This window comes from Vairimorpha necatrix, chromosome 5 (assembly GCF_036630325.1).
Source record: "Vairimorpha necatrix chromosome 5, complete sequence".
Taxonomy (NCBI): Eukaryota; Fungi; Microsporidia; family Nosematidae; genus Vairimorpha; species Vairimorpha necatrix.
Window position 1 is genome coordinate 76,753 of NC_088820.1, and position 17,991 is coordinate 94,743.

General features: G+C 28.0%; 4 protein-coding genes across 4 annotated transcripts; 2 read left to right on the plus strand and 2 right to left on the minus strand.

Annotated features, from left to right (window-relative positions):
• Positions 1-1,864: 1,864 nt before the first annotated feature.
• Positions 1,865-4,063, plus strand: VNE69_05003 (uncharacterized protein; the record flags this gene model as incomplete). The annotated part of the gene is made up of 1 exon (XM_065473479.1): positions 1,865-4,063. One exon carries the CDS (start codon positions 1,865-1,867, stop codon positions 4,061-4,063), a length of 2,199 nt encoding a protein of 732 aa, XP_065329551.1.
• Positions 4,064-12,997: 8,934 nt separating this feature from the next.
• Positions 12,998-13,297, plus strand: VNE69_05004 (uncharacterized protein; the record flags this gene model as incomplete). The annotated part of the gene is made up of 1 exon (XM_065473480.1): positions 12,998-13,297. The coding sequence occupies one exon, from the start codon at positions 12,998-13,000 to the stop codon at positions 13,295-13,297; it is 300 nt and encodes a 99-aa protein (XP_065329552.1).
• A 534-nt stretch (positions 13,298-13,831) lies between these two features.
• On the minus strand, positions 13,832-14,599 carry VNE69_05005 (integrase RTL1; the record flags this gene model as incomplete). The annotated part of the gene is made up of 3 exons (XM_065473481.1): positions 13,832-13,946; positions 13,994-14,448; positions 14,561-14,599. The coding sequence occupies 3 exons, from the start codon at positions 14,597-14,599 to the stop codon at positions 13,832-13,834; spliced, it is 609 nt and encodes a 202-aa protein (XP_065329553.1).
• A 115-nt stretch (positions 14,600-14,714) lies between these two features.
• VNE69_05006 (reverse transcriptase) lies at positions 14,715-17,136 on the minus strand (the record flags this gene model as incomplete). Its single annotated transcript, XM_065473482.1, has 3 exons — positions 14,715-15,512; positions 15,554-16,740; positions 16,782-17,136. 3 exons carry the CDS (start codon positions 17,134-17,136, stop codon positions 14,715-14,717), a joined length of 2,340 nt encoding a protein of 779 aa, XP_065329554.1.
• Between the last annotated feature and the right edge of the window lie 855 nt (positions 17,137-17,991).

The window sequence follows — 17,991 nt, forward strand, 5'->3', positions numbered from 1 at the left end:
CAATCCTAAAAATCTATGTAACTCACTAACATTCGTCGGTCTTTTATATATTAATGCTTTATTACGCTTAATTTCAAATGGTTTTCTACAATCACCATTCACACTAACTCAAGTAGCTTAACTTCATCCAGCCTATACTGTACCTTACTGCTATTTACTTTTCGCCCATGATGTTTAAATTTCCGCAACACTTCATTTAATATCTCATCATGTTTTTTTACGTCTTCAAATAAACAACAATGTCATCCATATAAACTTCTACATCTTTTCCTCTCAAGTTGTTTAAAATGTTATTCATTGTCCTCTGCATAATCCTGGTGCATTTTTATATCCCATGACCATGCTATTCCACTCATATACATTTCCTTCAAATTCATGCAGTTTAGAATTTATGCGTTTCTTCAATTTCAATATGATAAAATGCTTCTTTAATATCAAGCACTGTAAAAACTCTCGAGCCCTGTATTGCTCTTATAATACCTCTGATTCTTGGCAGCTCATATAGGTCTCTTTCAAACAAATCATTCAATTCCATGAAATTACTGACAATTCTTACATCTCCATTGGGTTTCTTAATGGCCCTAATAGGGTTTCGCCGCATATATTTCGACTTCCTAATAATCTTCTTTTTCTCAAATCTTCCAATACATAATAAACTTTGATTCAAGACTCTAAAAACAACTTGTTCTTTTCTCACTATTTTTTCCACTTGCTCTGTCTTTATTAAACATTTTCCTCCTGTTAAGTATGTTATCTTTTCATCTGGTCTTATTTTTAATACCCCAAGATATCTACTTTTCAATTTTTCTAAAATCAAATTACTTTTACTTCTTTCACATTGATTTCCACTTTAACTTACAAAAGTCAAAACTTTTATTTTCTTTATTAACTTGATCCTTTTCATTTCCTTTACGTTAGAAACACTTCCAAGCTATGTGTCCCATTTTACCACATACAAAACAACTCTTATCCCTATAATAATTTCTTTTAACATACCTCTTACTAACATTTACTCTTCTTCTACTTTCTCCATTTCTCATTTCCCCCTAATTCCTGTTTTAATCACTTCGATCATCTTCCTTCTCTCTAAATATCCTGCTGCATTCTCATCAGCTTTTTCCTCCTCCTCTACATAATTTCTTAAACTCATATTAATCTCATCACAATCACTTTCTCTCATAATATCCTTCTCAATAATATAATCTTGCAAATCTTCTCTTATTTATACCACTGACTGTCTTACAATTACTAAATCAACGCCTTCCTGCATTTAATTCTTTTTTTATACGTTTTGCTTCCAGAAGTAATTTACTGGCCTCTTGACCACGGGTTCTGCTTGTTATCCTGCTTTACCTTGTGTTCGCCATATAAACCACTTATTTAATAGAGGTTATAAATCCCACAATTTAATGATTGTTGTCAACACTAAACTACATACATTGGCGTACTTACGAATGCAGTACAAACCCACAACTTTAGTTTGTTTGTATGCTAATCTTTACAAGCCACTTGAGAAGAAAAACAGTCTGAACATATTTGACAGATGATGTATATGACATCTGACCTTGCGATTAAGTAATGTACATCACAAGTATAAATAAAATATAAAATGTGATCAAAAAACATCAATTAATTAATAATAGGATTTTTTTAGACTTAAAAAATAGTTATTTTCCAATTTTTTAATTGGGTTAACGAACAGGCCCGGATATTGACAGGTGACATTTAAAACATCTGTCACAATTTTTGCACATACGCCGCAAAAACATACGTCCTTTTAAAACAAAACTTGTTATTATATTTTAATAATTTCATTTAAGATTAACTTAAAAGTCTTATAAATTTTTACGTTTATTTTACCGTTATGATAGTCTTGACGTTAATTTCTTCACTTGTTTTTTCAAAAGCGGGTCAATATTTATATAATGAGCTTAAAACTAATATTATTAAAAAAATAGAAAATCGAGATTATGTGTTATTCGACCGTTCTAAACTCTATATGAGTGTATTTATCTCTACAGGCCATTATAATATTCGTAATGAAGGTGTTCCATTAGAAGTTATAATTTTTTCGGGTATAAATTACAACGACGAAAAAAAATTTACAATTAATTGTAAAAACAAATCTATAGATAATATCGTGGCGGAATTAGAAGAGAAAATACAAAGGGTTATAAGTTTTCCTAATGACAAAACTTTAGTATTGTTTTACAGTGAACACCAACTTAATAACATTATAAGACTTGATGGTTCTATTACAATGAAAAATTTTATAGAATCCATCAAAAAAATAAATGTACAAAGAAAAGAAAATAAAAAAGCTTGGGAAATTTTTTATGATAATATTTGTATGGAATCTGACTATTTTGATGAAATTATCGACGAAATATATAAAAATAATCATGATGTTGATGGATTTATAAAACATTATGATTACCTTCGAAACTATTTCATATTTCGAATTGATATCGGAAATATTTTGTATATATTTCGAATATGTATAGATGAATTTGATTACTTAAATAATATTAAAATACGTATAGAGAATAAATATGATGAAGAAATACTTAAGAAATTACTTGATTTATATAATTTGTCGTATAATCATTTATTTATTATAAATTTTCATGATATACCTATAAATATTACGCCCAATAGTATTGAAATTAGGAGTGAAAATATATTTTTTAAAATTGAAATAGAATCTGATAAAATAATTTTTGAGCAAAATGCAGGAAAATACATTTATTCTTTGCAAAATTCCAATAATTTTAACGTTTTCATTGATGAGCAATGTTTTATAGAATTTAGGAAAATAATAGAAGTTGCGTCTATGATAACTGATGAAAACACTATAAAAGCAATTTTAATGTTCGGTAAATTATTAAGACATGAAAATAAAATTTTTTTTCTTTTAGATATGATTTTAAACATGCAAAGATCTGCTCTTAATATTTTATTAGGACACTTACTGTTACACTATAAAATAATAGATGAACCTGAATTAAAAATCATAATATCAAATGATGAATATAGAGATGTACGGACAACCGAGCTCATAGATATAATATGTACAAAAATGCTAAATTCAGGGAACACTGTTTTTTTTATTTTAACAATTGGTCTATTGATTGAAACAGAAAAATATATTGCTGAATACGATATAGACGATGACCCATTCTATAAAACATTGCTACATATTGGAAATATTATCAAGTCAAAAGATTATAAAAATGGTGTTGAAATAGCATGTACAGAAAAAAGTATAAATATAATGGAAATAATGAAAGAATTAGTAAGTATCCATGTTACTAATTTTAATTTGTATAAAAATAAAGTTTTATCTTCTATGGGCCAACTAATATCGACGTTTACTGGATTAAAAACAAATTATATAGATTATTCAGATCGAATTTATCTCCAAATAATTAAACTAGAAGACGTAATTCAATGTTTTGAACTTAATAATAACGAAATATATAAAATTTTTATCATTATCAAAAACAAATTGATAGAAAACAGTCAAGAAGATATAAAATTTGAAATTAAAAGAAAAAACAAAGAAAACGAGTTTCGTGAGATGGTTTATTTACTTAGAAAATTTCCTTTAGGAATTGAATTGAGCCAAATTAAATTAGAAGCTTTAAATAGTAATACAATAAAGTTATTCGATAAAGATTTAATAAATAAAAAATCTATAGACTTAATAAATGCAGGAATAGAAATAATCGAAAACATATTTTCAAAAAAAATAATTAGTGATAATATAAACGAATATTTAATAAATGAGTATAAAGAAGAATTAATCGAAAGTTTTTCTAAAGAAGTTAAAGACAATATAATAAAAAACATTAAAAAAAATTTTAGAAATTGTCTTCCTAATGCTTTACAAGAATTGCTAGATATTGAAATAGAAGCTAAAACTAATTTAAAAACTGAATATGAAAATTATTTACAGAATATCATCAAAATATTACACGAAAAATACTTAATCAATTTTTTGAACTCTGTTTATGGGATGATTTTACACAATTCATTGACAAAAACATTAGAAATTAATTGATATTCTTATAATTAAACGTATTCTTTATAAATATTGTTTTTAATTTTTTCTGAAATGTTATGCGGATGCTGACGATATTTTTTGATCTTACACAACTCAAGTTAACTGAAAAGAGTAGTTATTGCAATATTAGAAATGATTTGATATATTTTTGAGCTTGTAAAAGCGTACATGAAATTTTATGATCTACCGTTATTTTATCTTTAGAATGAATTCCTAATTCTTTTATAAGATTTATATCGAAACTTTTAAATACAGTTTAATAAAATAATATTATAATGTGTAAATTGGATTGCTAACCACATATAGTGACTATTTAAATTTTATAAATCAGATTAAAGACAATTCTAAAATATATATTTACATGTTTTTGAAGTAAATTATTTCAATACCGATTATAAGTAATGTAAAGTAAAATATTCCATGAAAAAGTCGGTTAAATACATTAAACTCTACAAAATAAATATCGCAATCTAATTATTTATAAATAATCTACTTATAACTTTATAATTTGTAAAAATAATTAACATACAAGACAATATTGTGAAATATTGCATTTCCTTGTATTTTTATGCAATAAAAATGTAATTATATATGTTGAGAATATACATTTAATAAATTTAACCATTAAATTACAAGTGTCTTTTATATGGTGGAGAAGAAAAAAATGATCGAACCTAAACATAAACAAAAGTAGAGGTTGCAAGTTCCGTCAAAGCATGAGACGTAAAAAATGCAGTAAATGTTAGAAAGGGATGGTTAGTTGTCTGACAGAAGGGAATGTGATGGCTTGTATCAGTAGAGAGACACGAATGGGTGAAGACGCCGAGAAGCTAGGTGAAAACATATTGACTGTATTAAGATCTTGCATTAAAAATACTCAGATTGAGTGTATTGGTAATTTCACTATTTGTATTTAAGCTATTGTAGCAAGATAGCTGAACTACCATTGTTCAAAATCCAGCGAATTTAGAAAGATAAGAAATCAGAAAAAAACTGTGTTTTAGTTGAAGAATTGCATAGACGGATATAATTCGGGGTTGTTGTTAAAAAGACATTTTAAAATTTAAAGTTACAGACTTATGTATTGTAACGGGCGAAGAAAGTACTGCAAAGACCAACCCAAGAGAGTTCAGTAAGACGCGAAAGAGTAAAGCACAGTCCATGATCGGTTAACATAAAAAATTCCTTTTTTTGATAGCCATGTAATATGCGTAGAAGAGGTAAAATAATTACATTATTTAATTTAGAATTTAGCACGAGGATGTTGATAATATTAAGGTGCCCTTGGCCGAGTGGTCGAAGGGATGTTCTCATTGACCAATGGGCTGGGTTCGAGTCCCAGGGGCACCAAATTGTTTCTACTTTCTATGATGCAGTTGGAACAACTCAGATGATGAAAATGTCCACGGTAATCATTAAGTTGATTCAATGAAACTTGTGTGTGTCCAGCCACAAGGGGATTATAGCATCTAGTGTAGAAACGCACCTCAAGGCCAAAAAGCAGTATCGCCCTCTGGTGACTTAATGATACATAAAAGTATCTAATGGGTACGGCCTAGTTGGAGCCCATGGCTGGTGCACTCTAGAGTGGGATCCTAGAGCTAACTAAGAGACTAGACGAAGTAGGGCAATAGAAGGTCTCGTGGACCCTATCCTACATGATTCTGTAACACGGTGGCCGAAACTAGTGGGAGACTGGTGGTCAACGCAGTCCAATAAAAATGCCGGGCTGGGGATGTGGTCGTGTAAGGAGCCGTGTGTGCGATACAGATGATTGTAGGGACCTTTGAGTCAGTACGATGATGTCTCTCCTCGGGTTATAGATAACCATGCCCGTTAAGTATATCCGCTGTGAGGTCACTCTGGACGCGATTTGAGGTATAAATGGAAAGTGTTCTCCTGGAGCCAAAGTCCAATGGATACGGCGGAGCTTGCTGCACCGGCAAGTTATACGGAGGGAGTTTTAGTGAGTAAGAATCTCACAGTACTAGTTGGAAAAGGATCACACCCAAATCCCTCTGGTCCCTATGTAAGGTTTCTCCCTACCTCTTACTTGCAAAGAAAAAAAAAAAAAAAAAGAAAAAAAGTTGATAATATTAATTAATAAATTTAGACCTTAACTTACATCTTCTTTAACGATTATAATGAAAAAATGTAGAAACTTGCAATACCAATAACTAAAATAAAAAGTAATGTCTTACTCTTCTCTTAATAAAGTTGTAAACTCTTAGAACTAGTTACAACTGCTTATAGATGTATTTAAAAAATCTAGAATCGAAAAAGAACTAGGTAATTCTAACAACAAAAGAAAAATAAAAAACTGGTGAAAAACGTGCACAAAATACTTTTTAAAAATAAAAAGAGGTTTAAAAAGGTAAGTTTAGATGAGATTGTTTTACGAAATTTTTGGTCTTGAACTTCTAATAATGATATTCGATTTCTGTTTTTAGGGTTTGTTTTTAAGTTTTCTTTTATTTTTAGCGAACACCTCGGCTCAAGGTAAAATGGAAATATCAACAAAATAAATCCTTAATGTCTTTACAATAATAATTAAATTATTTTATAATATATATTAGCTATTTTCTTAAGTTACTATTTAAAAGTTTTTATTGTAAAAATATTTAATTTAATATTTGAAAATTAATATAGCGTATTTGCGACTAATACAAATAAAAACTTTGTTTAAGAGGGGTTTCATGTATTATATTAGTTCCTCATATATGACCTATACATTGAAAAATAATTTAGCTCGAAAAAAGTCAAAAAGAGATTCCAATATTTAAAAGCTTGATTATACCCTTTTTATATCCAATACTGTTATTATATATTATATGAAATATATGTTATAATCTAGATGATAATTGTCTTAAGCCGTTAGGTTAAATGTTTTGACTCGCTTTTACATTAAATAATAATTTCTGCTTTAAATTTTGCTTTGAAAACGAACAATGTTATAAATTGTAACAAAAAAAAATATATTATTTAAAATAGTATCGTTCTTAGGTAGTATTTTAGTAAATGTATTAAGAATCTGTCTACTGATCTATAAATTAAGGCTATTTTTCTGTTAAAAACTGTTTTCATCTAAAAAAAATTTATTTTGATTGAATATAAAACAATATCGGGATTCAATTTAAGTTTAAATTTAAATACGATGTTTTAACATATAAGTATAAGAAATGAATTTATATATTTAAGCATACCATTTTACATTCTTTGGAATTAAATTTGGGACTGGTTTTTATAACAGAGTGTCAAATATGGTTTGTAAATATTCCACTTTGCCCCTAGCAAAAAATTTTTAAGAATGAATTTATATTTTACAATCTAGAAAAGATAGAAAAGTGGCGCTTCTTCTGTTTTACGGTCCCAAAAAAAAGAAACGGCAGAAATAAAAATAATTAAAAATTAATATAGACTTATATTTCCTTGTTATTTCTACTTCTTTTGCTCAAATTTTTCCTAAAAGTTTAATTTTTATGCCATGAATCGATATTAACACGTTTTACTTCGTGCTGTGAGACCATTTCTGATTTCATACCAGACCAAAAATTTTCGATGTTATGGTATGAAGATCTTTTCATTAGTAAATCCTATTGAATGATTTATAATGATGTGTTGAAGTTTTAGATTTGCTGCTACCCCGGAATAACTAGGATCGAAATTAAAAATAAGAACTGATCCTGGCAAAGCTCTGTCTTCTATTATATTTGTGTTAGTGTTTATCTAATTATCTGGAACTTGTACTAAACAATTTTTTTTATTTAAAGCTTTTAAAAACCCAAAATCCATACTGTATCTTTTGCTCCACCATTAGTTAAGATAGAAACTAATAGTTTCTCTTCTACACAATACAGTTTCATCAATCCAAACTTAAACTCCCGATCCTCAAATTTTGCATTTGGTTTTCAATTTCTTTCTAATATACTTCCTTAATTAATGCTTTGTTTCTAAAATATTGTCATTTGACTCTCCTGTTAAACTTATAATCAATCTATAATTGTTGTTACAAAGGATCAAGAACACAACGAAAAGATGAATTTCAAATCATAGCTAGCTAATTCCAGGTAACAAGCTGTTTTTTGCTTAGCTTTTCGTTTCATGCATCTATAAACTAATCCTTCTTTTTTCAAAAATATCGCAAGCTTTGCTAAAACATGATCATGAGAACCAAATCATCTAGTAAAGTTATAAATTTCAATCTCCGATATGTGTCTTTACACGAGGCAAGACTTGAAAACAAATGATGATCAAAATTATAAAAATTTCCTTTTGTCATTTGACTTCTCTTTTAAATAAATAAAATTATAACTTTTACTTTTCTCTGTTTTACGGTCCCATTTTTTGAATCGCAAAACGGCGCAGCGCCAGTGAAGTTGTTCATTATTTCTGTATATATTTAATAAAGTCTATAAAACAATGCTGTTATGGCATATAATTTTTCTAAAATAGTAAAGCTTTTAATGGAACTTAAAACCAATATGCAAATACTTTTTTCTGCCTTTTTTTTCATTTGCGATTTAATCATATTTTTTATTAAAATTTTTAATATATTGAGACACCAATAAAAGCTTTCTAATGTTATGCTTTGATAACTGTTTTATTATATTATCTGTTCTTTTGACTTTTCCATTTCTTATTTTTTTGACAAAATATATTGCTAAAATGTTTGCGTCTATATACTTTACCCAAGCTGTGAAACATTTATTGTAAGTTTAATGCTATTCTTGTTATAAGATTATGACCGGAGATTATAGAGTTATCAATCCAGATAAAATCTATGAAGAGATTTTTTAACTTTTGTAAACCTTATAACAAGCTCAATATAAAATAAATAATGGAAATATCTTTTTAGTTGCAAAATCAAATAAAAGACCTTAGATATGTAAGATTTAGTTACCATAACAAACACTTAAAAAATATTTAGTGAAAGTTAAAATATCTAATTATTTAGTTTGGAATTCATTCGTCCTTAATATAATATTAATTTACAATTCATTGATTTTCAAAAAGAATTATATTTTATATAAAATAATACGAGGACCAATAAAAATGAATGATAAGAAAAAAATAACTAGATCAAATATTTGTCATAAATAAATTTTTTATATAATCCGCTATTCATAAATGCATTCTTAATTTTTCTTATCAAAGGGCAAACAAACATGCCTAAAGTACCACATATTTATACGATGAAGGATATGGCGTGTCATATCTTTTATAATCGGTTTATTGGCCTTTTTTATTTAATTTGTGTCAAAATTTTTAGAAAAGATATAATTTCAATATGATCGAGTACAAGTCATCACAAAGTAATGAGATAGAAATTAAGATAGTTGGTATCAATACAGTTTGCAAAAATACGTTTATTCGATAGGATTTTTATATAATGAATCTTGTTCTATTTTTCGGACATTTTATTTTACTTAACCAAAAAAATTTAGTAGAACTTTAAATTAGCAAAATACATATTATTCAGGCTCAAATCCCTAAATTTTATACACAGAGAATGTTAATGTAGCAATTACGTGGCATTTTTTTTTAATTTACAAAATACCAATAATCTAGTTGCATAAGACAAAACGATAAATGCGTTGCGAAATATCGGTTTATTCTACAGAACAACAAAGTATTATTTTGGCTCATTTTTTTATTGTAGACGAAGTATAGAAGAAGACAATTTCGATAAAATTATGGAATGATGGGCCGAAAATGATTTTAATACTTGTAAAAAAGCGAAAGAATTTTTGCTTTGTTACCTGATGCCATAATGTTTGTTTTTTACAGTAGAAAATTATATAGATAATGGATAGCACAATAAACTTGAAATTGAAAAAAATAAAGAAAAAGATAAAAACCATTTTTAAAATTATAGGACTTAAAAAAAGGATATTTTAGCAAACGGGGGAAATTCTAAATTGTCTTCTTTGAGAAATAAAGCAAATTAAATAGCTCTTTTTCTTCGAATTATACAATAATAGAAAATATATTCTCTTCTGAAAATCCCATAACGAAAAAAATATCACATCTTATACAAAGAAGGCATTAAATCATGATTTGGTCGACTTATTCCAGAAAAACTAACTTCTTTCTTTTGTATTATCATATATATATTTCAATTATACTGTCTTGAAATAAAAATCTACAGGTATCTTTATCTACAGTTTAGAAATAATTGAAAACTAAATAAACGGCAAAAAGCTAGAATAACAAGAATGTTGGAATACAATCTTTAAATTTAAATTATACGGTCAAAAATCAGAATGATTGAATAACTAGAACGCAACTAGCCTAAACATACAATAATATGGTAGCATAATATTTTAATGCAGAAATTTAAAGAATGATAAAGATAAAGTGGTCTAAGAACCGCAAATAAGAATATTTTATTGCAAATTTCAAGTAAATAACCCGAATGTACATAAAAGTATAGTTTAAATCATTACGATGCATAATTAGGCAATTTGAGAACAAGTTAAGATAAAAAAAAACCTAAATTTAGTAATAAACTAATTTGACTCATAGTGTGTGTATTCAAATTATAAATGACCATTAACAAGAAGAATTAAAAGTTTTTATAAAGAATTGGCTCTAATCGTGCGGCAAATGTCGACAAAGTGATAAAAGAATATTTACCTAAAGTTTTACCAGGTTTTTTAGAAGTTTGCGAAATGTAAATTGTTGAACGACGTATTAAATGCGAGAAATATTATTATAGCTCATATAAGAATATTGCGGAAGGATCACAAGCCTCTATAATGATATTATAAAAAACTATCATATAAAATAAATCTATGACTTAACAATTGAGCTCTGAAATTTCTAACTGAATTAATTGATTTTATAGCATCTCAAACATAGATAAAATAGTTGACAGGTAGATTTTATAATTATTGACTAAAAAAAATAAATTACATATCTTAAATAAAAAATAAAATTAAAATGTACAATGCAAATGTAATTTGGAATAAAATCATGAATGTTATGCTCGTGTCATTATTATGTAGATTTTTGTCTAGTATGTTAAAGATAATTATAAAATCGAAGAAAAATTGCAGATCAGAAAGTAACACTATGAAAATAAACGCCTTAATTTTTGAAAAAGCATATTAAAATGCTTTTGATTGAAAAAATAAAACATCTCTCTTTTTTATTCAAGACATTCTATAAATGTATTAATTTATACGAAATTAAATTTTTATCGACATTAAGAAAATAATAAACTTGAAAATACTAAACGAAAGAAGAATGCAAGAGTGCAAGAACTTTTATCGTATTTAGAGCACATTTATGAGTCTACAATAAAAGTTTTGACACTATTTCGAGAATACTAATTATTTATCTAAAAATTTTCTTGTTAATATTATCAGACTTGTGATAGAGGTAAAAATGTCGTTTATTAAAAATATTGTGTTTCACTAAGAACAGAATTCCGGTACGTTATGTAATTATTGAATTTGAATACCTTTCTCGAATTAAAACAGCAAAATATAAATCTTACTATAGAAAATTTTTATCGAGAAGAGTGTGTGTGTAACTATCTCAATGCTTAGAAATTCATTAAGTTAAAATTGCTTAAAAGCAAAAGTATCAATAATAGGATAATTCTATGTAACAATATTATATAAATATGTTTATATCTATTCTATTCTCGGCTTTCCTAGTGAGTATTTAATGCCAATGTCTGCCTTAAGGCCTAAAAGATCAAAATTTTTTGAATATCCAACTAGTATAATGCACTGCGGGTCAATAAAAGTCCAAACAAAAAAAACTTTTGATTATGTATAATTTAACCATTCTTTTCTTTGCTTTCTTTCAACTTTTTTGCTGTTTCCCCCAATATGCTGTCTATTTCTTAAGCTTGTTTTACCTCTTCTGGATTAAAGACAGGAAATAAACGTAAAAATCGTTTTAAACTTCTTTAATGTTTGTTACATACAAAAAATAAACATTGAACTTAGATTTTTTAGATAACTACATAAAGAATAAATGGGGCTAATATACCATTTTGCGTTAATAGAGCATCGTGTAAAAATTTTACAATAAAAAAAGCATTGAGATAACTCAATTAAATATATCTGGACTTCGAGGGCGTTTTAAAACGTGATAATTGATTGACGTACTAAGTTTAAGCATCAAAAAATCTCGTAAGTGAAAACGCGGAATTTAATAATATTAGCTCTTATTACTAGGATTGTTGAAAGTTCTGAAAAAATTGTGTTATTCTTAACTCAAGATGCACTATTTAAGATCCATTTTTTTTGAGTTTGGTTTCTATTTGTAAACTTTCTTTTACTAGATAGCAAGAACCATTAACTCGCATGTATTTACTTTATAAATTTAAAACTACTAAAAACATCTTTACGCTTTTATACAAACTAGAAAATAATAAAAAGACTTATTTAATTTATCAAATACCAAATTTTAATTTTATAAGAACATAATACAAATGTGAATTTTATCATAAAATAAGTCATAAAAATTTTTCAACAAAAGCGAAATTTGTGATAATTGAAAAAAATGCAGTTACTCAAAGAAATTGTGTAATAAATTCTTAAAAAAAATTGATGCAAGATTTTTCTGCTAAATCCGACATTGGCCCAAAATTTTAAATACTTTTTCAATATGTATTTTTTTACATAACTGTTTTTATTTACATTTATTTTCTGATAAAAATATCATAAGTTTATAAAAAACACCACATTATATGATTATTACATACATTTGATTTGAAATTTTTTCAATTTCAGAACTATTAATAATATGTAAGTTCAAACTATTTACGATAACTTTTTCTTGTATAAAATACAATATTAAGAATTAAAAATTATTTAAATTATTTTGCAAAAGAATTTGTAAAAATCGATCTTCATAAAATTATAAAATCTGATTGGTTGGTTAGTGATTATAAAAAATTTTCACTCATAAGGGATGGAAAATCAAATGACAAAAGAAGGAAAAAAAGTAATTAATAATGTAATTGAAGAGATGAAAAAAAAGAATGAACAAAATTCCGTTGATGGTTTAAATTTAGAAGACGCCGATAATGGTACTTCAATTATCGGGATGATTATTGCTATAGCAGGTGTCGTATTATTCGCATGCGTTTGTTTTTTTGGAATTCAATGCTTGACATCTCGTTTAAAAAAAAATAAAGGACATAACTCCGTAAAAAAAGAAGAAGAAAATGATGATACTTTAAAGGAAGTCTTTATTAAATCCCGAAATTAAAAAATTATTTTGCTTTTCATCATATATACTTAAAATAATGAAAAATAAAAATTTTAAGCCATTGACCCATTAATATCTCTTAATTTATAAATACTTTTGGGGGGAAACCGTTTTTTAAAACATAACTAAAAAAAATATACTTAATGTGCAAAATTTACAAAATTCTCTTTACATTAGAAAAAACATTTTTTGTAAGAATTATATCACACATAATAACATATTGTGATTTATGTGTTATTTTTTATTACTTTTAGTCTTTTTCATGTTAAAATATTTAACTATAAATATTTAACGTAAAAATATACACGTCACTTTTCTATAGAACTTTGTTGATATTGAATGTGTTTTATGAACTACAAAAAATTAACATGTTTTTCAATTATATACTGTAAAACAAGAAAATATTGTTTAATTTTTGTAATAAGAATTAGAAATTTAATATGTTTTATATAGTATTTAAAACATATGATGTATTTATTCTCCATAATGGGGTTCAAAAATATAAGAATATATAACATCCCCCCTCCAAGACGGTTAGTCTCCTACGTCATCATCAACCCTAAGCAGATCTTTTAAGTCATAGTGCCTCTTCTTAACTAATCGTCCATTCATTAATTTTACTACATAAGAATTCCCCGGACACACAATCCTAATCGTCCCAATATCCAAAAACCTACCTTTTTTATACTATTAGACCCCTTTAAATTTTCACTCTTCGCAACTCGCACTCTCTGTCCTTCGACGAACTTGTCTCTATATCTCTTTTTAAATCGACTACTATAATCTCCTTCTGGTCCATTTCTTAGCATTACATTGCCCGTATTATCTTTAACTGCCTCAAATGGTGTGCATCTTAGACCTTCATGGTAACTATTATTATAAATCTCAAAGGCCTTCATAACTCTTTCTTCTAAGCTATTTTTGGGATTCATTTTTAAAACAGATTCTCTCAACGTACCAATAACTCTTTCAACTCTCCCATTGCTTTTATGTGATTCAATACTGGTCTTTCTGTGAGTTATATCCAACTTTCTGCATAACTCTCGAAATTCCTCATTTGCAAATTCTCTTCCATTGTCCGATATGATTTCTTCTGGTCTTTTACCATTTCTACACAAATTTTCTATAAATCCAGTTATCGAGCTAGCACGCTTATCTTTCAACACGCAACCCCATGCTACTCTCGTATAGTAATCAATGACGACTGTGGTATCCACCACTTAAGAACATGTCAAGAATATTAATATTTGTTTGTTTGTTTACCGTATTGGTTATTCTTCTTGTTTCCTGTTCTTTATTCATCTCGTACCCCTGGATGGATAAAATCTTTAAATATTTATCGGAGGGAAAAGTATTGGACTTGGAGGCAAAGATGTCAAATTTGGAGGGAAATGTTAGTAAACATATCGTATGATATTTAGGATATCATAACGACCAAGACAAATTTACCCAAATCTCTATAATCGATTAAATCTATTGCCACCTTTTCTAGGTATCTACTTGTCGCAATAAAATCGCATCCTCCTGATTTTTTCCTATTGTATTTTTGGCATTTTTCACATTTTTTTATCATCATCTTTATATTTTCCTTAATTCCTGGCCAATAATAGTCAAACTTCATAGCATAATAGACACTTCCTAGTCCTCTGGGGGCCTGTTCTTCGTGGTACCTCTTCATTAACTCTAACCTATCACCTACTGCAGGTATTTCCGCTCTACGACCAGAATCAAAATTCCAGTACTCCTTGTCCCCGACTTTCTCAACATGCTTTAACCATTTTCCCGCTATCTGTTTCTCTGTTCTTTGTCTAATCATTTCTCTCTTCGGTTCTATTACCTCATGAATTCTGCTCAATGCATCAGCAACAACCATCTGATCGGGTTGCCTGTACTCGATTTCAAAATCAAACTCTTGGATCATCTCTATCCACCTGTTAATCCTATTATTATTAAAACATGGCTTTCTTCTTATTTCTGCTAAAGCCTTATGGTCAGTTTCAACCTTAAACTTTCTTCCTCTCAATTCATACTCAAACTTCTTTATGCCCCAATATACGGCATACATCTCTTTCTCGCTAATTCCGTATCTAGTTTCAGTCGGAGTAAATTTCTTTGATGCCCATTGTACCGGCACCCTTTCTTCTTTTTCATTTTTCTGCATAAGTACAGCTCCCATACCAATATTACTTGCATCCGTTCTAGATAAAAATTCTTTCTCGTAATTAACAATCTTAATTTCCCTAAATTCTTAAGCACTTTTTTCATATTCTCAAATTCAATATCCAACTCCTCAGTCCAATTCCAACTTTTGTTTTTCCCTCTTAAGCAATCTGTCATGTGCATCGTTTTCTCTGCGTAGTTCTTTATAAATCCTCTGAACCAACCACTTAATCCTAAAAATCTTCTTACGTCGGTTACATTTTGCGGCTTCGGAAATTCTAATGCTTCATTCTTTTTTATTTCGGATGGCATCATATCCTGCCCATTCAATGTTACTCCTAATAATTTAACTTCAGATTGCCGATACTGTATCTTCTTTGAGTTTAATCTCATGTTATTCTCTTCTAACAGTCTCATTGCCTCTAAAAACAATTTGTCGTGTTCTTCTCTAGTCTTGGCATGTATTACAATATCATCCATGTAAACTTCAATTCCTCTTCCCAAATACTTCTCAAAAATCTTAATCATAATCCTTTGCATGATCTGTGGCGAATTTTTAAGCCCCATGACCACGCTGTTCCACTCGTATACTTTCTTATCAAACTCAAACGCGGTCTTATGCTTATCCGCTTCTTCTATCTCAACCCCATAAAAGGCCTCTTTAAGGTCAATAACACTCGTAATCTTAGAACCTTGCGTAAAGCTAATAATATCCCTGATGTTACACAACTCATATGGATCCTTCTCTACTAAATCGTTCAGGGCCATAAGATTACTGACCAAACGTATGCTCCCATCCGGCTTAACTATAGGCTTTATCGGATTCCGCCATTCAGAGGTTGATCTTTTAATTACATTTCTTTTCTCTAAATCCTCCAAGTGCTTCATTAATTCGTTTTTATGCGCTTGAGGAATCATCTGTCCCTTCCTAACGACTTTTTCCCCTGCTTCTGTCTTGATTTTACATTTCTCTATTTTACAATACTTAATTTTTCCCTTATTTTCGTCAATCACGTTTTTAAATTTTTTCTTAACATCTTCTAAAGTCAGCCCCTTGAATGTTGTCGTCTCATAACTTCTCTTCTTAATGTCTTTAACAATTCCAGTTCGTTTCCATAGTGAACCTGGCCTAACTTCTATCTGTTTCTTTTGTCTTTTACCAGCCCACGTATTCCTGTAATATTTTCCGTCGCTGCTGCTACTGTCCTCTTGATATATCTTCTCACATTCTTGTTTATTTCTCTCCTCTCTGCATCTATTATAACATATATTACTTTTATGTCCTAATCTTTCACAATAAAAACATCTCATTGTCCTCAAATACCGTTTCCACGCTCTATCTCCTCTGTATATATTTCTTTTGTCAATTTCTTTGTGACCTCTTCAATCATTCTAAATCTCTCTTCTCCATCTTCATAATCTTTTACAATCTCTTTTAGTCGTATTCCTATCATGTCATGATGATTCTCTAAACTTATATTCATAACTATAAAATTTTTCAGCTCCAAACTTCCCTTTTCAAAAATAATTTTCTTCAAATCTTCATTGCTTCTACACTCAATAACTTTGATCTCATACATAATAATCTTATATTCTTGCAATAGTTTTCTGGCCTCTTGACCACAGCCAACACTTGTTATCTCACGATTTGGTATCGCCCCCATGTATTTATTCTCCATAATGGGGTTCGCAAATATAAGAATATATAACATATGATATATCCTACAATATGCAAATAATTTTTTTATTTAAATTCTCTTCTAAATGGGTCAAATTAAACATTAGATTGATCTGCGTTTATATCTTTTAGCTCTAATTTTAAAGACAAATTATTTAAGCAAAAAAATTGCTTATCGCTGTTTTATATGTTTTTCGTAATATTTTGCCTTTATATACTCATCAAAATGCTCTCATGAGCCTTTTTAAGAAATTGATTACATATACATGAGAAGTGTAAAATGTAATTATAATTATTATAAAGAAAAAAATAGTCCCAAAGATTTAAACAAAATAACAACAAATATAAATTATATTAAAATATATTCTATTTCACGTTTATGATAATAAATTAACGATCTTTTCGATTTTCAATGTTTTTCTTACAAAAAAAATTTCACATGTTTTATTCATGTCTAATTTCTAATTTTAATTTTTTACAAAAAAATGTTGTAATCATCAATAACAATTACTCAAGATAAATACAGTTTATTTCATGTATTAAAAGCACGAATAATAAATGTTTTTTTGCATGAAAGTTGATTTTTGTCGTACAATATAGATTTGTATTGGTAATCATATACGATTCTTATAAATTATTTTGATAACATAAATCGATTTTATTATTTTATATTTACAAAATATTGTACATTAAGATACTTTATTGACTATAATTGAGTAAAACCAAGTGGAAAACTAAAAAGGTAGGTTCATTAAATCGATGTAAATTCTGTTAAATTAAGAAACTTGACTAAGTAAACTCACCGAAAATAATTTTTCGCCCCGATTAACACTTCTAAGTTATTTTTGTATGGGTT